This window comes from Thunnus maccoyii, chromosome 18 (assembly GCF_910596095.1).
Source record: "Thunnus maccoyii chromosome 18, fThuMac1.1, whole genome shotgun sequence".
NCBI classification, from domain to species: Eukaryota; Metazoa; Chordata; class Actinopteri; order Scombriformes; family Scombridae; genus Thunnus; species Thunnus maccoyii.
This window is the reverse complement of record NC_056550.1, coordinates 3,889,283-3,909,981: the sequence shown is the minus strand read 5'-3', so window position 1 is coordinate 3,909,981 and position 20,699 is coordinate 3,889,283. Positions and strand designations below refer to the sequence as shown.

Here is a 20,699-nt window from a genome sequence, read left to right as displayed (position 1 = left end):
TCTCTGTTGTTGGGCTGTAACACAAATTTATGGGTTTTTAATGGCCATAATAACTCACTGGAATATCTTTCCTCTAAAAATTTTCAAAAGTGTGCAGATAAATAACAATTTTAATCGGAATCTGTGGGAGACTCTAAACACACATCCTATTCCATAGGTTGCTCAGCAGTGTCCCATAGTTCAGTGACTTTAAGCTAAACAGTCACATCAATGTAGTGATGGGCAAAGAAGTTCTTTTCAATGTACAGAATCATTAGAATCAGTTCATTAAAAAGATTTGTTCACCGAATCATTCAGTGCTTGACCAGAGCTTCGACTGCGCAGTCCCCCTAACTGAACTGAAATACAGCCGAACATTCAGTTCAGTTCGCCAGTGAGCTGAGAATTTAGTTGGAGATACTGCTTGCAAACTGAAAGCTGCTATAACAAAGTCCTACCCTATTATGTACAGTACATATACACCTGATTATAAAACAAAATATTTGGTTCTTCTTTCTATTTCGAGACTTCAAGACATGAGGGGGAGAAGTGTGGACTTGAGCGACTGTTTATCACTCAGGGCTCATGTTTACTGTGTACATTCAGTGAACGAATCACTGAACATTGCCTGATATCCAGCACTGATTCTGTCTTCACTTCAGTGGTACACTCAATCTGTTGTTAGTCCAAGTTGTCTTGCTCAGTTCAGTATAAAACTAGCCTATACAAGCACTAGACATAAGATAAATAGCTCAGCAGCCTATTATTTACAACAGAGATATCAGATTATGGTTATTTTTGTAGTTTTGACGGTCTTATCTAATATGCTTTAACAAGGGAGTAATGTATTGTTAATCACCAGTGAGGAGCTCCACTGCCAAAAGCTACTGACTCAGTCAGTGACAGCGGTGATTCAGTATAGTCAGTTCACTCAAAGATTTGTTGAACAAGATTTGTTCGTACACCTCTAATTCAATATCAGGCTAGACTCAATCATTCACTAGTCCCCATATAAGAGATAATCAATAGTTTACTCAGTAGTGACCAGTAAGTTGAGGTTTCGGACACGCACTAATCATCATCAGCACAACAGCACGTCATTTTTGCATCTATAAAATGCGGCACAAGAAAGTAGTGTACATGCCATGGACACTACTTTTTAAATTTATTGTTGAATATTTGACAGAACTATACAGTGGAGAAATTTACACACTCAATTCGACACTCAAATAAAATGGCACAGGGTAAATATGGGGCCCTATATCGTAAATAGGGAGTGATTTCAGACATGGGAAGTAACTGCTTCCTGCCCTAGTCTGGCACATTACCCCCATAAAACCATCCCTTGTTTTTACATTTCAGCTTTTGTAGGTGTTAATCAAACAAACTGAGCTTTAAAGGTAGTAGACTAATTTTGTTACTTTTGGACAGACTGCTTCACTGTGCTAAGACAACCAGCTATACTGCATCTTCATATTTAGTGTACAGACGTGATATTAATATCAGTCTCCTCTAACTGTCAGCAAGAAAGCAAATAATTGTGTTTCCCACATTGACTATTTCTTTACTTGGTCTCCATGGGAACTGAATTTGTTGTATGTTGTTAATGTTTACTGTCCTCTTGTGCTGCACTGTTAGTGTGATATGAAGGACATTTAGATGTGCACGGTGTACTCTGTGTTGTGTGTGTGTCAAATGTTCTCTTGGTTCTGTTACTGTATGATATTCTGATATGATATGCTAGTTAGTCATGAATATGCATGATAGAGGGATATAAAATGGATGGGTGCTGAAATCTTAAGCTTTGTGAACTTTCCCATTTTCTGTTTCCTCTTATAGATCTCCCACTTCCAGCCATGCCGTGCAGAAATGCCAGCTGGGTTGCTGGGCTGGTGTGTGCTTTTATCATGATGTTAGGACTTATGGGACAACCTGTGGACAACAAGTGGAACATGTCAACAATCACTCCAGAGATGGAAGAGGTGCTAAGTGAGGCGTGGATGCCAACACCTGCACCCAACATGGAGAGGGATTCAACATTCACTCTCAAGGTAAGAGGTTGAAGGAAATGTTTAAGTAAAGAATCTAAATTAAGTAAATGCAGTGTTCTTCTGGGATGCACCCACATTGAAAACATGTTTGTCATGAATGCACTCAGCTGAAATAGGCCTTTTGAGTTGTGATGCTGTTAGGAAATCTATTATTTAGAGCATACTTTTATTTCCAAAAGCTCTGGTCTGTGTTCATCATCAAAGACTCAACAAAGCCATTTCTGGGAGGGAGCATCTTGTGTTTTAGGATTATTCTCTGATTGGGAGCCAAGCATATTTCAAAATGATTCAGTGTGGCTTTCATAGGTCCCTGCAGTCATGAAATTTATCAAACAAAAAAAAAGACTTTTATCATCAAAAAAATGGAGGAGAAACTCATCAAATCTGACATCCAAAGGTCTCACACCAGGTACAGGAATTATTTATTGATGCAATTCGGTATGTGTGTTTTTATATCCAACCAGCTGTATGAAAATGTGTGTCTGTGTAACATCAATCTTTAATTGCAACATTATTCGTTAGCAGAACAGCTTACTTAATATCATAGGGTATAAAAGGACTTTCAGTCCTTTCAATTGTGCCTCCTACTGTACATGTTCACCATATGATACTGTGTGTGTTGCAGCATTATGTACGTCAGTCCCAGTCGTTGTCTACTGGGGAGAAAGAGATTATCCTGGAGAGGAAAGAAGTAGTTCTGAAGTCACTCAACAGGCTGGGAATCAAGTGTACACTGGTATGACTGAGGCGATGTTACTCTTAACTACATATGTAAATGTAATGTAGAGAAGGGAAATAATTACTTGATGTTCAGTTTTAACATCTATTCATTTTTTTCCTCAGCCATGTTAGCAGCTCTATGAGGTTGTACTTGTACAGACTATGCTAATGTCTGTACGTCAATGGCTGCATGCTAACATGAAAACCTTAACATGCTGATGCTTAGCAGGTAATGTTGACCATGTTCACCAACTTAGCTTAGTATGTTAGCATGCAAATGTTTGATAATTAGCACTAAACACAAACTACAGCTGAGGCTGATGGGGATGCTTGAAACAAAGTATTGGACAAATTAAAATTTTGACCTGATGGTTGTGTTATAGGACAAGTCAGGGGATCACCAAAGTCATTTTCATATTTCCTCTGGTGACCATTAACGTCTGTAACGAATTAAATTAATCTACTATTTGTCAAGACCAAAATGTTGGACCGACCAACATGGGTATCCCTTGTGCTAAACTGCTATAGTGGCAAAAAACAGAATAAACTAGACTGTTACTGATAAGACTGGTGGCCTTCTGGTGTCTGTTCTTTATATGTTTGCACTGGAAGATTCTGTTCTTCCTGTACAAACAAAGATAAACTTTTTGAACAATAGCAGATAAAGGGGGTTATCACATCATCACATTATCATCACATATCAGCTCTCACTCTTCTACTTCTTAACAAATGAACAGCAGCTGTAGCAACAGTTATCCTACCGCTGTTATGGGTTGAAGCTTTGTGCTCGGCCAAAAAGACAAAAATTGGTTCAGCCATAAGATTTCAAGTGGTTATGTGTAGGTTAATGTGAAGATGGTTGGGGTTAGGTAATGGTTTTCGGCAACAATGGACTTCAGTCTCTCGGCAGCAACTACAGGTGGATCCACAACGTACAGCACGCAGGTGATAGCAAGGGTATTTCTGGGAAATATTGTCTTACATCTTCCATTCTTCCATTCTAGATGAACTGCTTTAATATTGGTGTTCTTCATGTCTGCATTAATATCACTGTTTACTTTTTCTGTTAATGCTATCTCCCATCTCTCTCTCTCTCTCTTTCTGTCCCCAGGATTTGGTCCCCCACATCGCAATGTTGGGGTCAGGCGGAGGTCAGAGGGCAGCTGTGTCTCTGCTGGGTTCCCTCTATCAGATGGAAAAGGAAGATATACTGGGTACTCTGCTCTACCTGGGAGGAATTTCTGGCTCTGCCTGGTAAACACTTGCATGCACAGTGACACATAACTGATTCATATGTTCACCTCCTTGGAAAATTTGAAATGTGAAATATCAGCATAGCCCAACTCAATTCTGCTTCTATATGAGGTCTTTTGGTGGTTCAGTGAGAAGAGCATATAAAATGGATTTCCCATTAACAAACAATCAAGGATGTGCACACAGCAGGGTAGAAAAGACATTGCCAAAATGTCATGATAGCTTAAGGACATTTTCAGCATTTAGAAATAAAGCCACTCACTGGAAACCAGTTAAATTACTGTTTAGAGGTAAATATGTATGCGATACTCATCCTTGCATATCAAAAACCTTTTTTTTCTTTTTACCAAACACCCACCTTTAATGTGGCTGGCTAACATGACACACATTCCAGTGAGAAAAGGCAGCTATAGTTGCAATGATAACGTTAATACAGAGTACAAGCTGTCCTCACACAATAACGTTAGCATGAAATTCCTACTGTTTGACTGCTGCACAGCACAGACGCGCTTTGGTTATTATATTTGGAAACATCGCTCTTGAACCCGTCTATCGCACCTCATAGCTAAAGGTGAGAAAGAATTGCTTGCTGAATCTAGGATTTGCTAAAATGCTCCAGTAGCACCTACTGTTGAAGTTGGAGTTGTAGTAAGACCGGTGCTATAAATTTAAAGAATTTCGAGTGTGGTGTCAATTTACAGCCTTTACGAAACCAAAAAATATTAGCATGTCTGCCTAACCAGCTTACAGTAGTAACCTAACCCATCTTTACTTGAAGTAAAAATGACAGAGGCACATCTACTGTGTATTAATATGGATTTTTTTTTTTGGACTTGGAAAAGTTTACACTCCAGCAATCCCAGCCAACAGTGGTTAGTCCTTGTCCTCGGCCATTTTTTCTGATTAAATTAAAAGTGAAACATACTGTTTGAAAGTACGAAATGAAGCATAAATCTAACCTTGCTTTTCTGAGTGTGAGTGATCTTGATATGTTTCCTTTCCATTCTTAAAATACAAGGACTACAGCTCTACACTGCATTTGTACCATATCTTCTGCATGGAACTTCAACTAGCAAGGATGCTGATTTTTTGGATAGGATATGTAGCATTAGCCTCAGTCTTTTAGTATGATATCACATATGTAGCCATCAAGTGCATAATTAAGACCCCATGTATATATGGCTAGTTTAAAAACAAGAATATATATTTTAAAACAGAATGTATATTTTAAAACAAGAATATATATATATATATGTATGTATATATATATATATATATATATATATATATACAAAATAAAAAGAGATAAATGTCAAATGTAAGGAAGCTCAGAACAGACACATTTTTCTCTTTCTAGGTCATTGTCAGTCTACAGTAACTAAATATTTTGTTGTGTCTCTCTTTCTCCCTTAGGTCCATGTCTTCCCTGTACAGTGACCCTCAGTGGAGCGCTAACATGGACAGAGCAGTATCCAGGCTGTCAGGTCCTGGGGTCGGGCTGAAGGAGGCTCTGGCCTGGCTGGCTGAGAGGTCCCAGGAGGAGCACTTCTCTCTCACTGATATCTGGGGGATCATGACCTCTGCTGGGATCATGAAACAGGTACAGTGTAAACTTACGAGATGGAAGCTGAGAGAAAGCAACAGGACTGACCAATGCTTTGTTGACATACTTCAATACTGCAATTTGTGCCATTCTACTCTACTGGTCCCAGAAGGAGAAAAGGGGGACAGATTAAGTATATCATAGTTTTGTTGCTTATAACATAATAATATCAAATCATATCATATTATTGTATTGTTAGTTAATTCCCCAATGTCCCCAATGTGGAAAACACAAGACAACACACAACACAAGACATTTGATTTAGGATTTATTGAATTGATTCAATTTTATTCAATTATTAAATTTTGATTTATTCAATATTCCAATTGTATTTGACACTCATTCTTAGTTCCAAGGAATGCTTGGTAACTCAAAAATCATTTAACTTTAACAATCCTCAGTCTCTGTAGCTTTCTTAAAATATATTCAGTATTTTATGTGAAGTAAGAGCTGCATTTATTGATTTGGGTTGTTTTGTTTTGTTTTTTCCTTTTGATTTTTTTTCCCATATGGGAACAGAGGAGCAAGCTTTAAACAAAACAATGACATACTGAATTTTATAAAGCTGCCATGGCAAACCAGCTAGACACTAATTTTGTCTCTCTGTGGTTTGGTGCTGTGCAGGGTGCGTACAATGGGTTTGTCAAAGCTTTTTCTCAAAACAGCAGCTGGAAATGAGGTTGGTAAGAGTGAACCAAAACATTAAAGTTGCAGGCCAAAACAATGATGAAAAAGAAGCCAGAAAGCTGCATAGTGCTGAGGGGAACTATAGTGTCAGGTGATAATTCTCTGTGAGTTTGTCACTATGAAGCGGTACCGTTCACATTAGACATAGTTTAATTCGGTGGTAGTATAAAACTACTGATAAATGCAGCTTTAAGTATTGCCAAACAGAGTGTGTCTTTGCTGAGGAAGTGAAGACTGCAATATTAAAAGTATAATTTCTAACAAGATAATGTTGAATGATGAAAACCCACTGTGCAAAGTCGAGTTTTCCATAGACATTGGTTACACAAGGAGCACCCTGGTAGCCAAATGGTTAATGTGCATGTTTCCTGACTGCCTCTTTATGCCCACTGTCCAATAAAGGCAAAATTCCAAAAAAATCTTTAAAAAAAAAGACATTGGTTGCACTGAAAAGAATGATAACTGCAACCTATGTTAAAACAGCAGCAATAGTGCCATCACCTACTGAAAAATATTCCAGATTTAAAGTCCAGGTTTTTTTAAGGCAAAAACACACTATACAATTTCATCACATTTGCCACTGGACTACTTCTGTCTATAAGATGTCTTAAGGGGGCATCCATTGATGCACATCAAATGACCAAATGACATAAGCTTTGCAACCTAATTGACCAGCTGTAAGTGCCGGTATGTGTGTTGCACTTAGGTCACTTTTAGGCTATTAGAATTGAAGCAGGTCACAGGGTCATGTCACGGCAGTGATCAATGCCATAATGTGTGGAGAATCAAGCGGTTGATGAAAATATCAATAGTGCTTTGGGTGAGCTTAGAATAATGAGGTTTTAACATCAGGTCTTCCACATCATGTTGAATTAATGAGCCTATAAGTGTAAATGCAGATCGGCCATATGGATTTTTAAAATTATGTTTCTAAATCAATATGTCCTAACTTCATGTAATATTTATGAGTAGTTCAGTTTTGATAAACACTACAGACAAAACATCATAGTTCCTTGTTTCACAGTTCATTGATCTAATGCTTTCTTGCCAGTTGGATATTCAAAGTCTTTCTGAGGATGGCATAAACGCCATCAATCCCTATCCCATCTACAACGCAATGAACAAGAACTGCCTGCAGTATGGCCCTGAGAAAGGTACTAAACATACACAACCATGCAGATAAACATATTCACGACTCATCACAAATCAGGATTTCAGTTTCTGCCTCTGTCTCTGGATTTGGCTCAGGTAAATGGTTTGAGATGACCCCCCATGAGGCTGGATTCACAGATTTGGGTCTGTTCATTAACACATCTCACCTGGAGAGCAGAATCCAAGAAGCAGATCCCAGTGGTAAAAGGCCAGGAATTGACATGGTCAAGTTGCAAGGTGCGTCCAGCTTGTTTGTCTGATAGAAATACAATAATAAGATCCTACTTAAAACAAGGAAATCTGTCCATGTACAGAAGCCTAATAAGGCCACAGTAGCCCATACTGTTGTCTCTAGAGCACAACATTACAGAGGTTCACTTGTCATGACGCGTACTATTCAGTCCATGAATACAATTGTATAAATGTCACTCATGGCTCATAGGAAGCTTTTTAAAGAGTAACACTGATGATGTCATTGGGATTATCTCAGTTTGGGCTTGGAGACTATACATTTATAACATAAACCTTGAATTACAAACTCACTCTGAAAGACATGGGCATTTATCAGACAGGCAAGGTCTAAAAAAAAAAATACAATACAAAAAATGCTAACAAGTTCCATTATGGGAAGTGTAGGATCCAGCATTTTTGGAGCTTGACTCAGTCAGTCAGGGTATCTTTGCCACTACTGCATCAAAGTCATTTGAATTTAAAGTGTGTGTCCTGTATGTGTGTGTTTTGTCATGCAGGTTTAGTGGGCAGCGCTATGGCAGATGAACAGAGTCTGGTAAACCATATGCCTGACAGGCTGAAAGGTAAAAATCATTATTTGTCTTTTGATGGATAAAAAGTAGACACGTGTTTGAATGAGCAGCAGAGGACAATATTGACTGTGTGTGTACTCAGGTCTGGTGGGGACTGCAGCTTCTGATGAAAACAACATATTGGATTTGATATTTCTCTGGACTGAAGGTACCAGGTTTATATGAAAGTAGCTTGTAATATGCACACGGATAGTGCATGTTATGTGTAGGCATGTATGTTTGATTTTGGTTTTTATGTATCAGTACCACAGCAAGTCAGCAGTTTCTGGGACGTCTTGGACCGTTACATGCGTGGCTACCACAGTCTTTTGAAGTTAACTGAGCTGATCAGAAAAAACACAAAGGATCCCGCTGTTCTATCTGACCTGGACAACCTGCAGAAAACACTGAAAGGTACTAATAATAGTGATGATGACGATAATTCATCTGAAACTTTACATCCAGCAAAGGTTTGCTGGGTGATCACAATGTTCACTCAGTGACAAATGTTCTTCTTGTTTTCCAGAAAGTCTAAATTTCAACCCTACTGCGTCATTTAAAAAGAAGAGCCCAGAAGAACAAAAGTGGATCCTTGAACAGTGGCATCAGAAAATGTTGGAACCTTTAAAGACTTGGAGCCAGAGTCTGAATGAAGGACCTGTCAAAGAGAGCGGTCTGTACCAGAGTCATAAAGTTATTTAAAGATCCCCTTCAGACATGTATTAAGACATACAAAAATACTCAAAACTGATTGGAACAATAATGTGTGTCTAATATGGTTTTTCCACACAAAAAAAATATAATTAGCACATTAAAATCCTTAAAATGACACCTACTCCTTCTCCCTCATTAAAAATCCGGAATCTATAAATGTTAATATATTTCATTTCAGAGGTTTAACTGCCAGAGACAAGATGTTTCCTACTTTACTGTAAAGTCCATTCTCAGTGTATGTTTACTGGAGGCTTTTTGAAGTGTGAAGTGTCCACATCACATTTGTGTAAGTTGAATATTGGACCAGGATTGCCTTCAAAACTAGTTGTGATGTCACAAATCCTGCTCATAGGTCCACCCCTAAAAATCAGATTTTCAGAGAGCAAAGAGAAACTTTCCACTTTCAGCAGATGAATGTGGAAACAAATTCTGCACATACATCATTCTGCAAAGTGAAGCTCAAACGTCCAACTGAAGGAACAAGAGAAACATTTTTGAATGGAGGGAGACTTTAAATATGGGTGCTGCTACCTGTTGTCCAATGCAGTTGCTTTTTTAACATCTGTCCCACAAAATGTCTAACCAGAAAATTCCAAAAACAGATGTCACCACCAACAATAACAGTGGCTCAGTATAGTAGCTGCACAAATGCTTATAATGGAAATGATCTGAAATTGTAAATACCTATAATGATTTAAATTTAACTAATATTGTAATTGAGCAATGTACACAGTACAGTAAAGTGAAAGGTGCAAAAATGTATTGTATATACTCATATTTACAATTTATGCTTGGCAATATTATGTACTTGTTACAATTCAAAACAATGGTCTACGAATGTATATCCAGCATATTTAATAATACTCTTGGCTTTTATCCTAAATATGTTCCAAGTGCTGAGATTCTCCAGCAATACTGTCTTTTTGGATAATCATTACTGCAGGAGTCTTTTATTCTAAAGCCCCTGAAAACTAGAATTTCTCGATAACATTAAATATTGATTACCGTATAAGCAAGGATCAAAGATAAAATTTGGGGGAAAAAACATCTTTAGTTATTATTCATCAAGAGTTTAAAACTCAAAAGTTCAGCTACTCTGTTTCGTCAGGACTGTATGGGTGTAGCTTGATCAGATATAACTGACAGTGCTAGCAATATAAGAAAACAACCACACAGCTGTCATCATGTTTTGAAAGTTGCTAAAGTCTGACTGGTTTCCAAAGGAGCCTTGCCCACTTCAATCCACAGAGAAAAGCTAGGAAGCAAACAAAACAGAAATGTAGAAGTCTCTCATGTGAAATAACCAAAACCTTTCTAACTGTGTGTTATTCTGGACCATTTTGCTCATATTATGAAGCTCATTGAGAAAATCTGTTTTCACTGTGGTATTCTGATTGAATGATTAAAGCTGCATTAGTTAATGTTTTTATATAAATAAAGATCAAATGAATGTGTAATGTGGCAGGGGTCCATTGCAGCGATGAACACACAGAATTATTACCAACTCTGTAAGGAACTGCATCCTTACCAAGCCTTTTAGCCTCTTTTAGCTCATCTTTTTGTTTTTTCCAGCCCGCAAACTCTGCTCTAATTAACTTCATTTTCAGCAGCAGGAAGCTATTTTCAGCAAAAAATAAATAAACTGACAAACCCACTTTACACGACCTGCCCAGCAGACAAGCAGAGCTTTTAGCAATTGAAATGCCAGATTTTTTTTTCTTGGGAGTTGGAGGAGACCAAAAGAGAGCAAAAAGGAAAGTATTATATATTACACTAACATTCATCAAGTAACCATTAACATTGCTCCAAACGAATGCTAATGATTTTTCCCTGCCTACTGGATGTGTAAAAAGGCAGCTTTTGCTAACAATTTCACAATAACAACTTTATAAGGTGATAATATTGTCTTTACAGCTTGTCTAGCTGCCCCAAAGTAGACTAAAATCAATGAATGCAGGTTTAAGTTCTTCATCATTGTTTCATTTGGGTGTGCTCTGTTTTCCCAGTCTCTTGGTTGATCCAAAAAGTCTTCCCACTGGTTGGAAAATGGAAATGGGGAACAACAAAAAACTTCCTCTACCAATACCCAGGTGAACTACTGTCACTAAGCTTAACACATAGTTGTACCTGTACTGTCTTTATTGTATTTACAGTCCTGTGATTTGCTAGACAGTTGGCAAAATTAACTATTGAATGAGAAGAAAAAGTCAACAGTGAAAGGAAAGAATTGCTATATTGTGATTTGTGTTGCTTTGAAGATGCTGTGGTGCCATCTTGCATCAGATTTGAGGAGCACCTGCAGCTGATAGATGCTGGTGTGATGCTCAACATGCCCTTCCCTCCTTTCCTGGGAGAAAAGAGAGACGTAGACCTCCTCATCGCTTTGGATTATGGAGCTGATGACACCTTCAAGGTGAGGCATGTGTCTGAAGAGAGCTTGTGTGTTGCAGATATATCAGTGGAGCTGCAGGAGCGACTAATATCACTAGCTGATGTGTTAAAAATGATCAAATAAATGATCTGAAACTGTCCTCTGCACAGATTCTGACTCTTGCCAGAGACTACGCAGCTGAGATGAAGAAGCCTTTCCCAGAGATAGACGACAAAATCCTGAGGGAGAAAGAGTGGCCAAAAGACTGCTATGTGTTTGAGGGAAAAGACAAGCAGCCAACTATCATTTACATGCCGCTCTTCAACAAACGGAATTGCAAAGGTCTGTTACACCCAGCCTCACAACACCTGACACAAATGTAAAAAACAATCTAATGTCAAATGTGTTACATCATTAACAGAAGAAAGGAATGTATTCCTCATTTGTAATGATTTGGGTTTTGTGCTGTTATTCTGGTCCAGATGCAGAGGAGTTCAAAGCAAAGATGAAGCAGTTCTCCACCTTCCAGCTTCCATTCAGCCAGGAGAAGATTGAGTTTTTGTTGGATACAGCAAAAGCCAACATAAAGAACAACAAGGCAACTCTGCTGAGGGAGATTTACAAGGCTGTTATCCGCCGATACAACAAGAGGTAGTGTATTCAGTGTGTGGGTGGAGGGTGGAGGCTGTACCAAAGGTGTGGACTCGAGTCACATAACTTGGACTCAAGTCAAAAATATGATGACTTTAGACTCAACTTGACAAAATCAAAAAAGACGATAAAAGCAAAAAAAAACAAAAAACTCAACTTGGACTTTAACACCAATGACTCATGACTTCACTTGGACTTCAGCCTTTTGACTTGAAAATACTTGATACCTTCCCCCAAGCCCAAAGATGTATGTTATTTAAAAAGTATGCCATGAATCAATTCATTTCCCTTCATTTCCTGAATCAAGTTAACACTATTCATTCCTAGCAAGTCAACCCTTAATTCCCCAGAATCCACTTTGTTTGAACCGATCCGACAGCATCCAATCAAGTTGCAGGAGAGAACAATGAAGGACTAACGTCATGTTACTGAGTGCCAGTTGGAAAAAATGAGTGTACAAACACTACACGGTGGTCAACAAAAAACAACTTGCAGTATGCAAAATGTGTGAGTCAAAAATTACAGACAGAGACGCAACTACTTCCAACTTCGTTCAACATTTGAAGTTACACAAAGACCAGTAAATCTCATATCATCAGGGTCTTTGCAGTGCCTGCCTCCAGTGCTCCAGTGGCGTGAGTTTTCAGCCATGGTGGCATCATACTGCAGCCTCATCATGCATAAATGACTGACAGACTTTTGGCTGATTTGGTATTTTGCAAATATATCATAGGGCCCTGAGATAAAAAGCACAACACTGTGGATGAATTAAACTGTTAATGCATTAGTTATGTTTATTCAACTTGTATGTTTCTCCCCCTCTCTCACACACATACACACACACACTCAGTTTATACCTCCATAATGAGTAACTGCAGAACTATTTTCTAGAACCTATCAATTGTTGTTGTTGTTTTTTACACTTATCTTTTTATTTCATTTAGACATAAAATATAGAACATGCAACAACATACAATATCACTTTAAAGGACGAATATTCTTACAGAAAATGTCTTACAAATGTGTGGAAAGAAAGTTATAGACATTGTTTCAATATGAGATGAGTTAAATACAACAAGACTGGACAGAAACACAAAATTCATTCTGTTGTGCTACTGGTTAATAGTGCTATATGCTATGAAACGTTTTTTATGATTAAGTTCAGTCACACTTTTTTTAACAAACTTGTTTTAACAAATAAATGTAAATTTTAAAAAGCATTCAAAATTTGTGTAAATTTAATATATTATTACTCTCTTGATAAAATGGCATTACATTTGGTGAAGAGTACATTATGACTTGTTTACAACTCAAAGCTCAAAGTTAAGGACTTGGGACTTGACTCGAGATTTGCCTGTCTTGACTTTGGACTTCAGTGCAAAGACTTAAGACTTAATAGTGACTTGCAAAACAATGACTTGGTCCCACCTTTGGGCTGTAGTGACAGGTCTGTGGTTAGCAAGATGGATGCGTGTGTAAATTCTAATTGGTTATTATGAATGAGCAAGACTGAATTAATGAATGAAATAATAATGGGTTTTTTTTTCATTTTTCTTCCTATACTCCAGCTCCGTCTTCAGGAGAGTCTGACCCCTAAACTTCATACAGTTTGCATTGCACAGGCATTAAGAAATTTAAGACTATATTCTCAATATTTGTGTTTCATTTATCCCATTATTTAGTCAATGCATTAAATAGTTGTATATATTAATTAAAGAGTTATTCACTTTTGAATTTAGATGTTTGAAACCATGTTTATGTCATGTGTTCACATGTATCATTTAGTGATAGTAACATGAATCAAACACTAGAGGTCTCTCTATGTTCACAATGTTTGGAATGGTATCTTTAATGACTTTCTCCTGCATTATTTCCATTATCAGAACCCTGATAGAGACATTCTGGACAATATTTTACAGATTTTGAGAATATTTGAAGTTATTTATGGTCCTCCATATTATGAATGTGTTTTTTTTATCATTCAATTTTTCACCTGTAAACAAAATCTTTAATTTTCATTTCTGTCTGCCACAGTGTCTTTTTTTACTCTGAGCAGTGCCAAGGCTGAGAGCTTCAATTTCTATGACTGTTTTAAAGGAATAGTATAAATACGCCTGTTTTCTATCTTTCCAATAATAAAATGAGGAGCTCAATCTCATGTCTTCACGTAAAGTATGGAAGTGGATTCAGGTGGTGATTAGTTTAGCTTAACATAAAGACTGGAATCGAGAAACAGCCTGGCTCTGTCCACACTCCAAAATTAAAACTAGCAACACCTCAAAAGAATAAATTTTACAGTTGTTGGGTGTAAGAATAATTACCTCTCTGTTGTGATGAGCAACCTACAGTATGTACCATGATCAATCATTCATTATAAATCAAAGTAAGTTAAATTCAGTAGCTATTTGTAAGGTGAGTGCAAAAATTGTAATGGTTTGATAATAATGATAAAGTATTGGTGTCATCGAGGTAACAACTAAGTATGCTGCACCAGAGTTATTCAGCAACTTTACTTCTTTGCCTATAGGCCCTTGGCTCCTCACACAGTTCTCACATTTTCATCGTCTCTTCAGTCTACACTCTGATTTGCCTTTTTTCCCTTTTCTTGCAGTTCTACTCTTCATCACTTTTTCCTTTTATCAAATCCTCTCCACCACTCTCCGTACTATTCTTGCATTCCATTCTGGCACATGAATGATGTACCAAAACTGTAAAAGTCAGAGATGCTGTAATAATACCAGTTTATCCCACTTTGTAGCCAAGGCAACTTCTACAAGTAGAGTACTGTAGAATGAAATATGTTTTTTTCCTGCTGTCTCTTCTCTCTGCGACTCAACCACAGAGCAGCATCATCACCATCACAGTTATCCTCACAGTTGCCTCTATCTCTATCCCTTCTGTCACTTTCCTGTCCCGGTGATGTCAGTTGCTGGAGATGTCCTACAGATAACCGACAGGCTTTGCAAGCTAGTGAATTCCTGGGGAGTAAAGGTCAAGATCTAAACTGCCATCTTCCTCCTACATGAAGTGACTCAGGCCTAAACCTGACCCGAAGGCTAATATGTGGTATTGTGTATCTCCTTTTCTATCTCTGTCTTCTTGTATTGTCCGCCTTAGCAGTTTAGGATATTACTGTCCAAAGTGGCAGCTTACAATGCAAGGCAGGGCCTAGATGTGGACAGCTGAATGGGGAAAGAGTCCAATATTTAAACACTTGAAGGTATACAGTTGAAGATTTTGTGGTTGGATGAAATAGCTCTGGTAAAATTGCAGTGAAAATCTGATGTCTGATGAATGAAAGGTATTGACGATTAAAGCTGCAATGATCAATATTTTTTACATTAGCAATGGATCAAATGACCATGTGTAATGTCAAAGGGGTCACCTGCAGTGATGAACCCACAGAACCCACCCCATTATTCTCTGACTCTGCAGTTCCTGTCATTTTAGCATCTTTAAGCTAATTGTTTTGGTTTTCCGGCCAACAACATTACTGTTTCAGTTCAGTCTCACCATGAACAAAGCGGAGCATTCAGCAGCTATGAATGTTACAACAGGCAAGTGTTTGCTAACACATTAGCCACAGTAACTTTAAAACGTGGTATGTTAAATGTGTTTACAGCTTGTTCTTTTTCCCTTGTGACCAAAAGAATGAAGGTTTTAAAGCATCAATTAATGTTGCTTTAACTGACAAATAGGATGATTAATGAGTTTAACCACAAGCCTACATTTAGTTTGTCATGAATCAACCAGCTTCTATGGGTTGACACAAGACTCCATTATGCCATAGCTTTATGATCGCAAATAGGTCTCATTGCCTAGCTGAAAATAAAGTATTTCACACACCCTTTTCTTTCACACACCCTCCATGGCTGTAGCCAGTGCAGTGACTGAGGTACTGTAAACTTAGAGATGTATAAGTACTGAGGTCATGGACCCAGCAGAACCCTACCCCCCTCTGAAAATTTTTAACCAGACATGAAAAGAAAGTATATAAAATATTTAAATGATTTAGATTTTTAATTGTTTATCTATTCACTTCACTGACATCAAAAAGAAAGCCTGTTTAATCATCTTCCGTAAACTGTAATTATTTTAATGGTGTGGGTCAAGCCTTTTTTATATCGCCAGGAACAAATTCTGGTGTTATCATATATTTATTGATTATTTTTGGCAGTTATATTGAGTTTTAAAATAAATAAAAAACAGATGTCCTCGCTTTAAAACCCACAGATTAACAGAAATATACAGTGGGTATGACCTCAGTGTCCTCAGTGTTAGCTACAGCACAGTTCTTTGTAAATCCATTTCTAAATTTATGCAGACCGTCCTTCCTAAGTTAAAGGTCCAGTGTGAAGGATTTAGTGGCATCTAGCAGTGAGGTTGCAGATTGCAACCAATTGAATACACCTCCCCTCACCTTCCTCTTCCAAGCATGTAGGAGATCCTACAGTGGTTGCAAAGCTCCACAAAAGGCCCTCTCTAGAGCCAGTGTTTGGTTTGTCCATTCTGGGCCACTGTAGAAACATGGTGGCGCAACATGGCGGCCTCCATTGAAGAGGACCCACTCTCTATGCAGATATAAAGAACTCATTCTCAGGTAATGAAAACACAGCAATCCTTATTTTCATGGGATATACAATTAATTAAAACATCCTTATGAATATTATATTCCATTTCTGCAAAGTCCATTCCACTAGATGCCACTAAATTCTACACACTGGTCCTTTAAGTACTAACTAGTTTCAAACAAAGGATATACTAAATAAGATTGCACCATTAAAACTTAAATGTCTTAAAACTTCCAAAAATAACAGTTTTAAGGGTCCAAAAGACACTTACCAGACAGTCCGTTTCAAATGTGGGTATGAATCTGTTTTTACATGAATGTGTGTGTTATTAGTATTAGTTTGAAGTAAGAAATGATTGTGATCTGATTAAGCTAACCTAACTGATGGTATTTGGTAATTTGGGCTAATTATGTTGGCATGCTTTGTAATGTCAAAACATGGAATTCCATGTTATTTTTTTAAATGTGATTTCACAAATGTTTACATCATTATTGAACAGCATTTTGATCAAGTCATAAATGTTTACCATACTGGTACATTACCTGTTTTACCCTTCAATCTAGCAAGCTAATATTTTGTTAAATGATTCCTTTAGCTACACAACAGTTACACATGGCCGTTATTGCTTGTAAATATTAAGTAACAACTAATCTCTACACAAAAACTAGTTTGCATAGTTCAGTCCTTTTTAATTTAGTGATTCATAAAAATCTCCACTTAGCCAACTGAGTTTGAAACCATATGGAGGTTTGAACTCACAAACAGCTGGTGCAGACAGCTGCTGGTCATGACATCTAACATACATCACAACAAACAGTAACTGAAGTGAGATTAGAAATGGTAATATAGCATAAAGTGACAGATTTATTGCTTGTATCAGTTGTTATCTTAATAATGATTGACTGGACCTAACACTTTACATGCATTTAAGCATTGCAGTGTGTCTCATGTCAGTACAAATTAACCAGGACTAATATCTTGCCTACTCATGTGATTCTGACTCAGAAGTCAGGTCCATGGAGGAGGGCAGTTGTTCTTTTGTTGCTGAAGACTGGCTGTATATGCTGTAAAACTTGCTCAGTGACCTTGATGCACTGCAGACCCTGCAGGCAATAAACTCACACACACTCAGAGACACACACATCCACAACTTGGAGCCATGTTGCCTTATGTCATCTCCAATCGCTGTGTTCTTCTAATGTGCTTTTTCTTTTTTCCTCCACCAAACATCCCCACTGTCTCCTTGTATCACTTATTTGTCAGGTTTTACTCTTGTTCTTTTTTTACTTCTTTTCTGTGCACTGGTCCGATTCTCACACATTTCTCTCATGTTTAAAACTCTGCAATTATTCTATTATTATCTCTCTTGAATAACTTCAATATAGAAATGACCCATTTTATATTGGTTCACCACCTGTAAGGTTTCCTTACAGGCACAGTTGTTTTGACATATCACAAAGTACACAACAATTTGAATATGTTGTTCCAAAGTCTTTATTTATGTCTTGATCTCTTTGACAAGTGATTTCATTTTTTAAAAAAAGCACTGATATTTCACAGACAACTCATCAACTGGGCAGATCCAAACACAGACGATCAAGGCAGCGTTTCAGAAATCATGACAATGCAAGGACACGGTTGTCATTCATCGACCGGCGAGTTAACGGCATCACCAACCCACCGACAGCGATGAATGTGAACCGTAAACCCTCGCTGATAGAGGACTATTCCAGGTTTTTTCCAGTTAGGAACTGTAGTTTAGGAGCTAATGTGATGTATTTTGACAAAAGGTAGGAAGTGGCCAGTGACACATGCATACATTACATGTACTGTATGTGACATTGATTGATATAATATTTCACCCTTTGTTCTGTTTTGTATGAAAGCTGAAAGCCACTTCTGGTGCACACTGTAGTTTTTAAAGCCTGTTATCCTCTTTGTGTTTTCCAGGACAGTGCAGAGGGGCAACACAAGAGGAAACATACATTTTGAAGGTAAGCAATTGATTTGGTTCACTCAAACTGCTCATATTGCTTCAAGTTGCATGATATCTCGAGTTACCAAAAATAATTAAATAATTTTAAAGTCTTAAAAATGAATATGAACACCACAATACTGTATATTGTTGTGTCAAGATAATGATATAAAAACACAATTTCGAGATAACTGACCTAAAAAAATGCTAGCAAACACAACCAATATTGGATTCTGTAGCTTTAAGGTTGCCTTACATAAAACTGAAATAGGCACTGTAGCTAGAAAGCTATAATGACGTTAGCCATACTTCAAAATATCAGGAAAAAAACTAAGAAAAAGAGGACTGAAGTCCTGCCAAATATCCTGGTTTGCTTCCGTTCCTCTACCATTGTCTAATGTAGTTTCTTCATCAGTCTTTCTGGAAAGCACAATTTTCACATTCTGATCATTTGGCACAATAATAATACATATTGTACAAAAACATGGTTCTGTCACATTAAAAAAAAAAAACTTTTTCACATGCACATGCTCATCCATTTCCAAAATACATTGCCAGCAACACTTTAAATTGATTAAACATGAAGAAATATTCCCTCGTCATGAGAATGCTTTCATGTTACAGAATTGTTTTCTTAAAACTTGAAGCTCGTTATAACTCTTACCTTAATATTGTTACAGTAACAAGCTACTGAGACATGTGATAAATCATCTTGTTATGACAAAGCGCACCTATAGTGTAACCATGTAACCATTTTTTGTTAGTGATGGAGATTCTTGTAGGATCATAGTGTACTACATGAAAACTACATGAAAATCAATTTGGAACTATTTAATATCAATACAATATAATTCCAATATCAAAGTGCTTACTTTAATAAGCCTTTTTCACAGCAGACATTTGACTTATCAAAGCACAGGTGGAACTGATGACATTAATGATGGCTCTTTTTCATTTAGGTATGTCAGTAAGGGCCTGGAAATGAAACATCTAAATGTAATGCAGCTATAATTAATGCTATTAGTTACACTTGTGTTTGGCAAGTCAAAATGTCCTCCTATATATACATATATGTCTAGTTGTTGGTCACCATGTATGATGCACAGTACATGGATATGGTGCGTGGCGGCGTCATTTCAGACTGATGTAAACTCAAGTGTAAGGGTACACTCAACACTCGATGGTTTCTCTGAGTCACAAACTCACCGACAGCGTTGAATGTTCCCCAAGACTTGAAAAACTCAGGCTGACAGCAAGCTAACAAAAAGCCTGTCCTCCAGTGCTACAAGGAGTGGACAGCCATGACAGGATGGACCCAGGAGGACGCTAAACAAGATGAGACAAGAGCTCTGCAGGTGCACGCACACATTTTAACCAGTGATGTGGTAGACAGCAAACCTACTAAAACCAGTTGATACATCTTTCTTTCTGAACATATAATGTGTATACATTAAGCCACATTAAGACAGGAGTTTTTACAAAAATATATATATATAATAAATAATTGAATGAATTTTCCAGTCTTGACTTGCCCCTTACATTTCTCTTCAAAACTAGACTCCCTAAATTCTTATAGTACCCAGAACCCTAATCCTAAACCCAATACTGGGCGCTGTAACAGAAACAGTGATCGCCCTATCTTTTTGCAGCTTTTACTATAAGTTACAAAAAAATAATTTTGTCACATTGTGTGAGTTTCAAGAACATACTTTTTGTAACCAATATGATGATTACATTTAGGTATGATGCCATGTTTTTATGGCTGCACCATTATATAAAATGCACCATTCAAGATGTCTTGCAGATAATGTAAGGATTTGTTACATTTGAATGCATTATCATAAATGCAAAAATACCAAAGGAACTCGTGCCTCATTTACAAACATTTCCCTGTAGTGCATCATGGCACAATACTTCAAGTGCGTGGACATGTAGAGTTGAGAAACACAGACACTTTAATGACTGGACTGAAGTTTTTCTTAGCATATGACTTTGAATGTGATGGTGTCTGCTTGTCTCATAACATCTGGTGCTTATACTGTAGGTTTTACATTTTATCTATCACTTTTTATTTACCACTACATCACTGGTTCGAAGTCAAAAGGACTTACCGGCACTAGATAGTTCACGATGTCATGACAGCACAGAGCTCCACTTACAGCTGCAGC

General features: G+C 37.4%; 1 protein-coding gene across 3 annotated transcripts; it reads left to right on the top strand.

Annotated features, from left to right (window-relative positions):
• The first annotated feature begins 1,828 nt into the window (after positions 1–1,828).
• On the top strand, positions 1,829–19,997 carry LOC121884319 (cytosolic phospholipase A2 gamma-like). Of its 3 annotated transcripts, XR_006092323.1 has the most exons (17): positions 1,829–2,030; positions 2,656–2,766; positions 3,862–4,004; positions 5,418–5,604; positions 7,346–7,448; positions 7,543–7,683; positions 8,196–8,261; positions 8,353–8,418; positions 8,514–8,663; positions 8,776–8,922; positions 10,970–11,053; positions 11,222–11,376; positions 11,505–11,676; positions 11,817–11,985; positions 18,117–18,289; positions 18,507–18,550; positions 19,812–19,997. XR_006092323.1 is itself a non-coding variant. In XM_042393081.1 (15 exons), the coding sequence occupies exons 1-15, from the start codon at positions 1,836–1,838 to the stop codon at positions 13,573–13,575; spliced, it is 1,911 nt and encodes a 636-aa protein (XP_042249015.1). In that variant the 5' UTR covers positions 1,829–1,835; the 3' UTR covers positions 13,576–14,302. The 3 variants fall into 3 exon arrangements, 1 of the variants encoding a protein (XP_042249015.1); XR_006092324.1 differs by lacking the exons at positions 1,829–2,030; positions 2,656–2,766 and adding an exon at positions 3,531–3,695 and having other exon boundaries at positions 18,117–18,346; XM_042393081.1 differs by lacking the exons at positions 18,117–18,289; positions 18,507–18,550; positions 19,812–19,997 and adding an exon at positions 13,554–14,302.
• Positions 19,998–20,699: the final 702 nt, after the last annotated feature.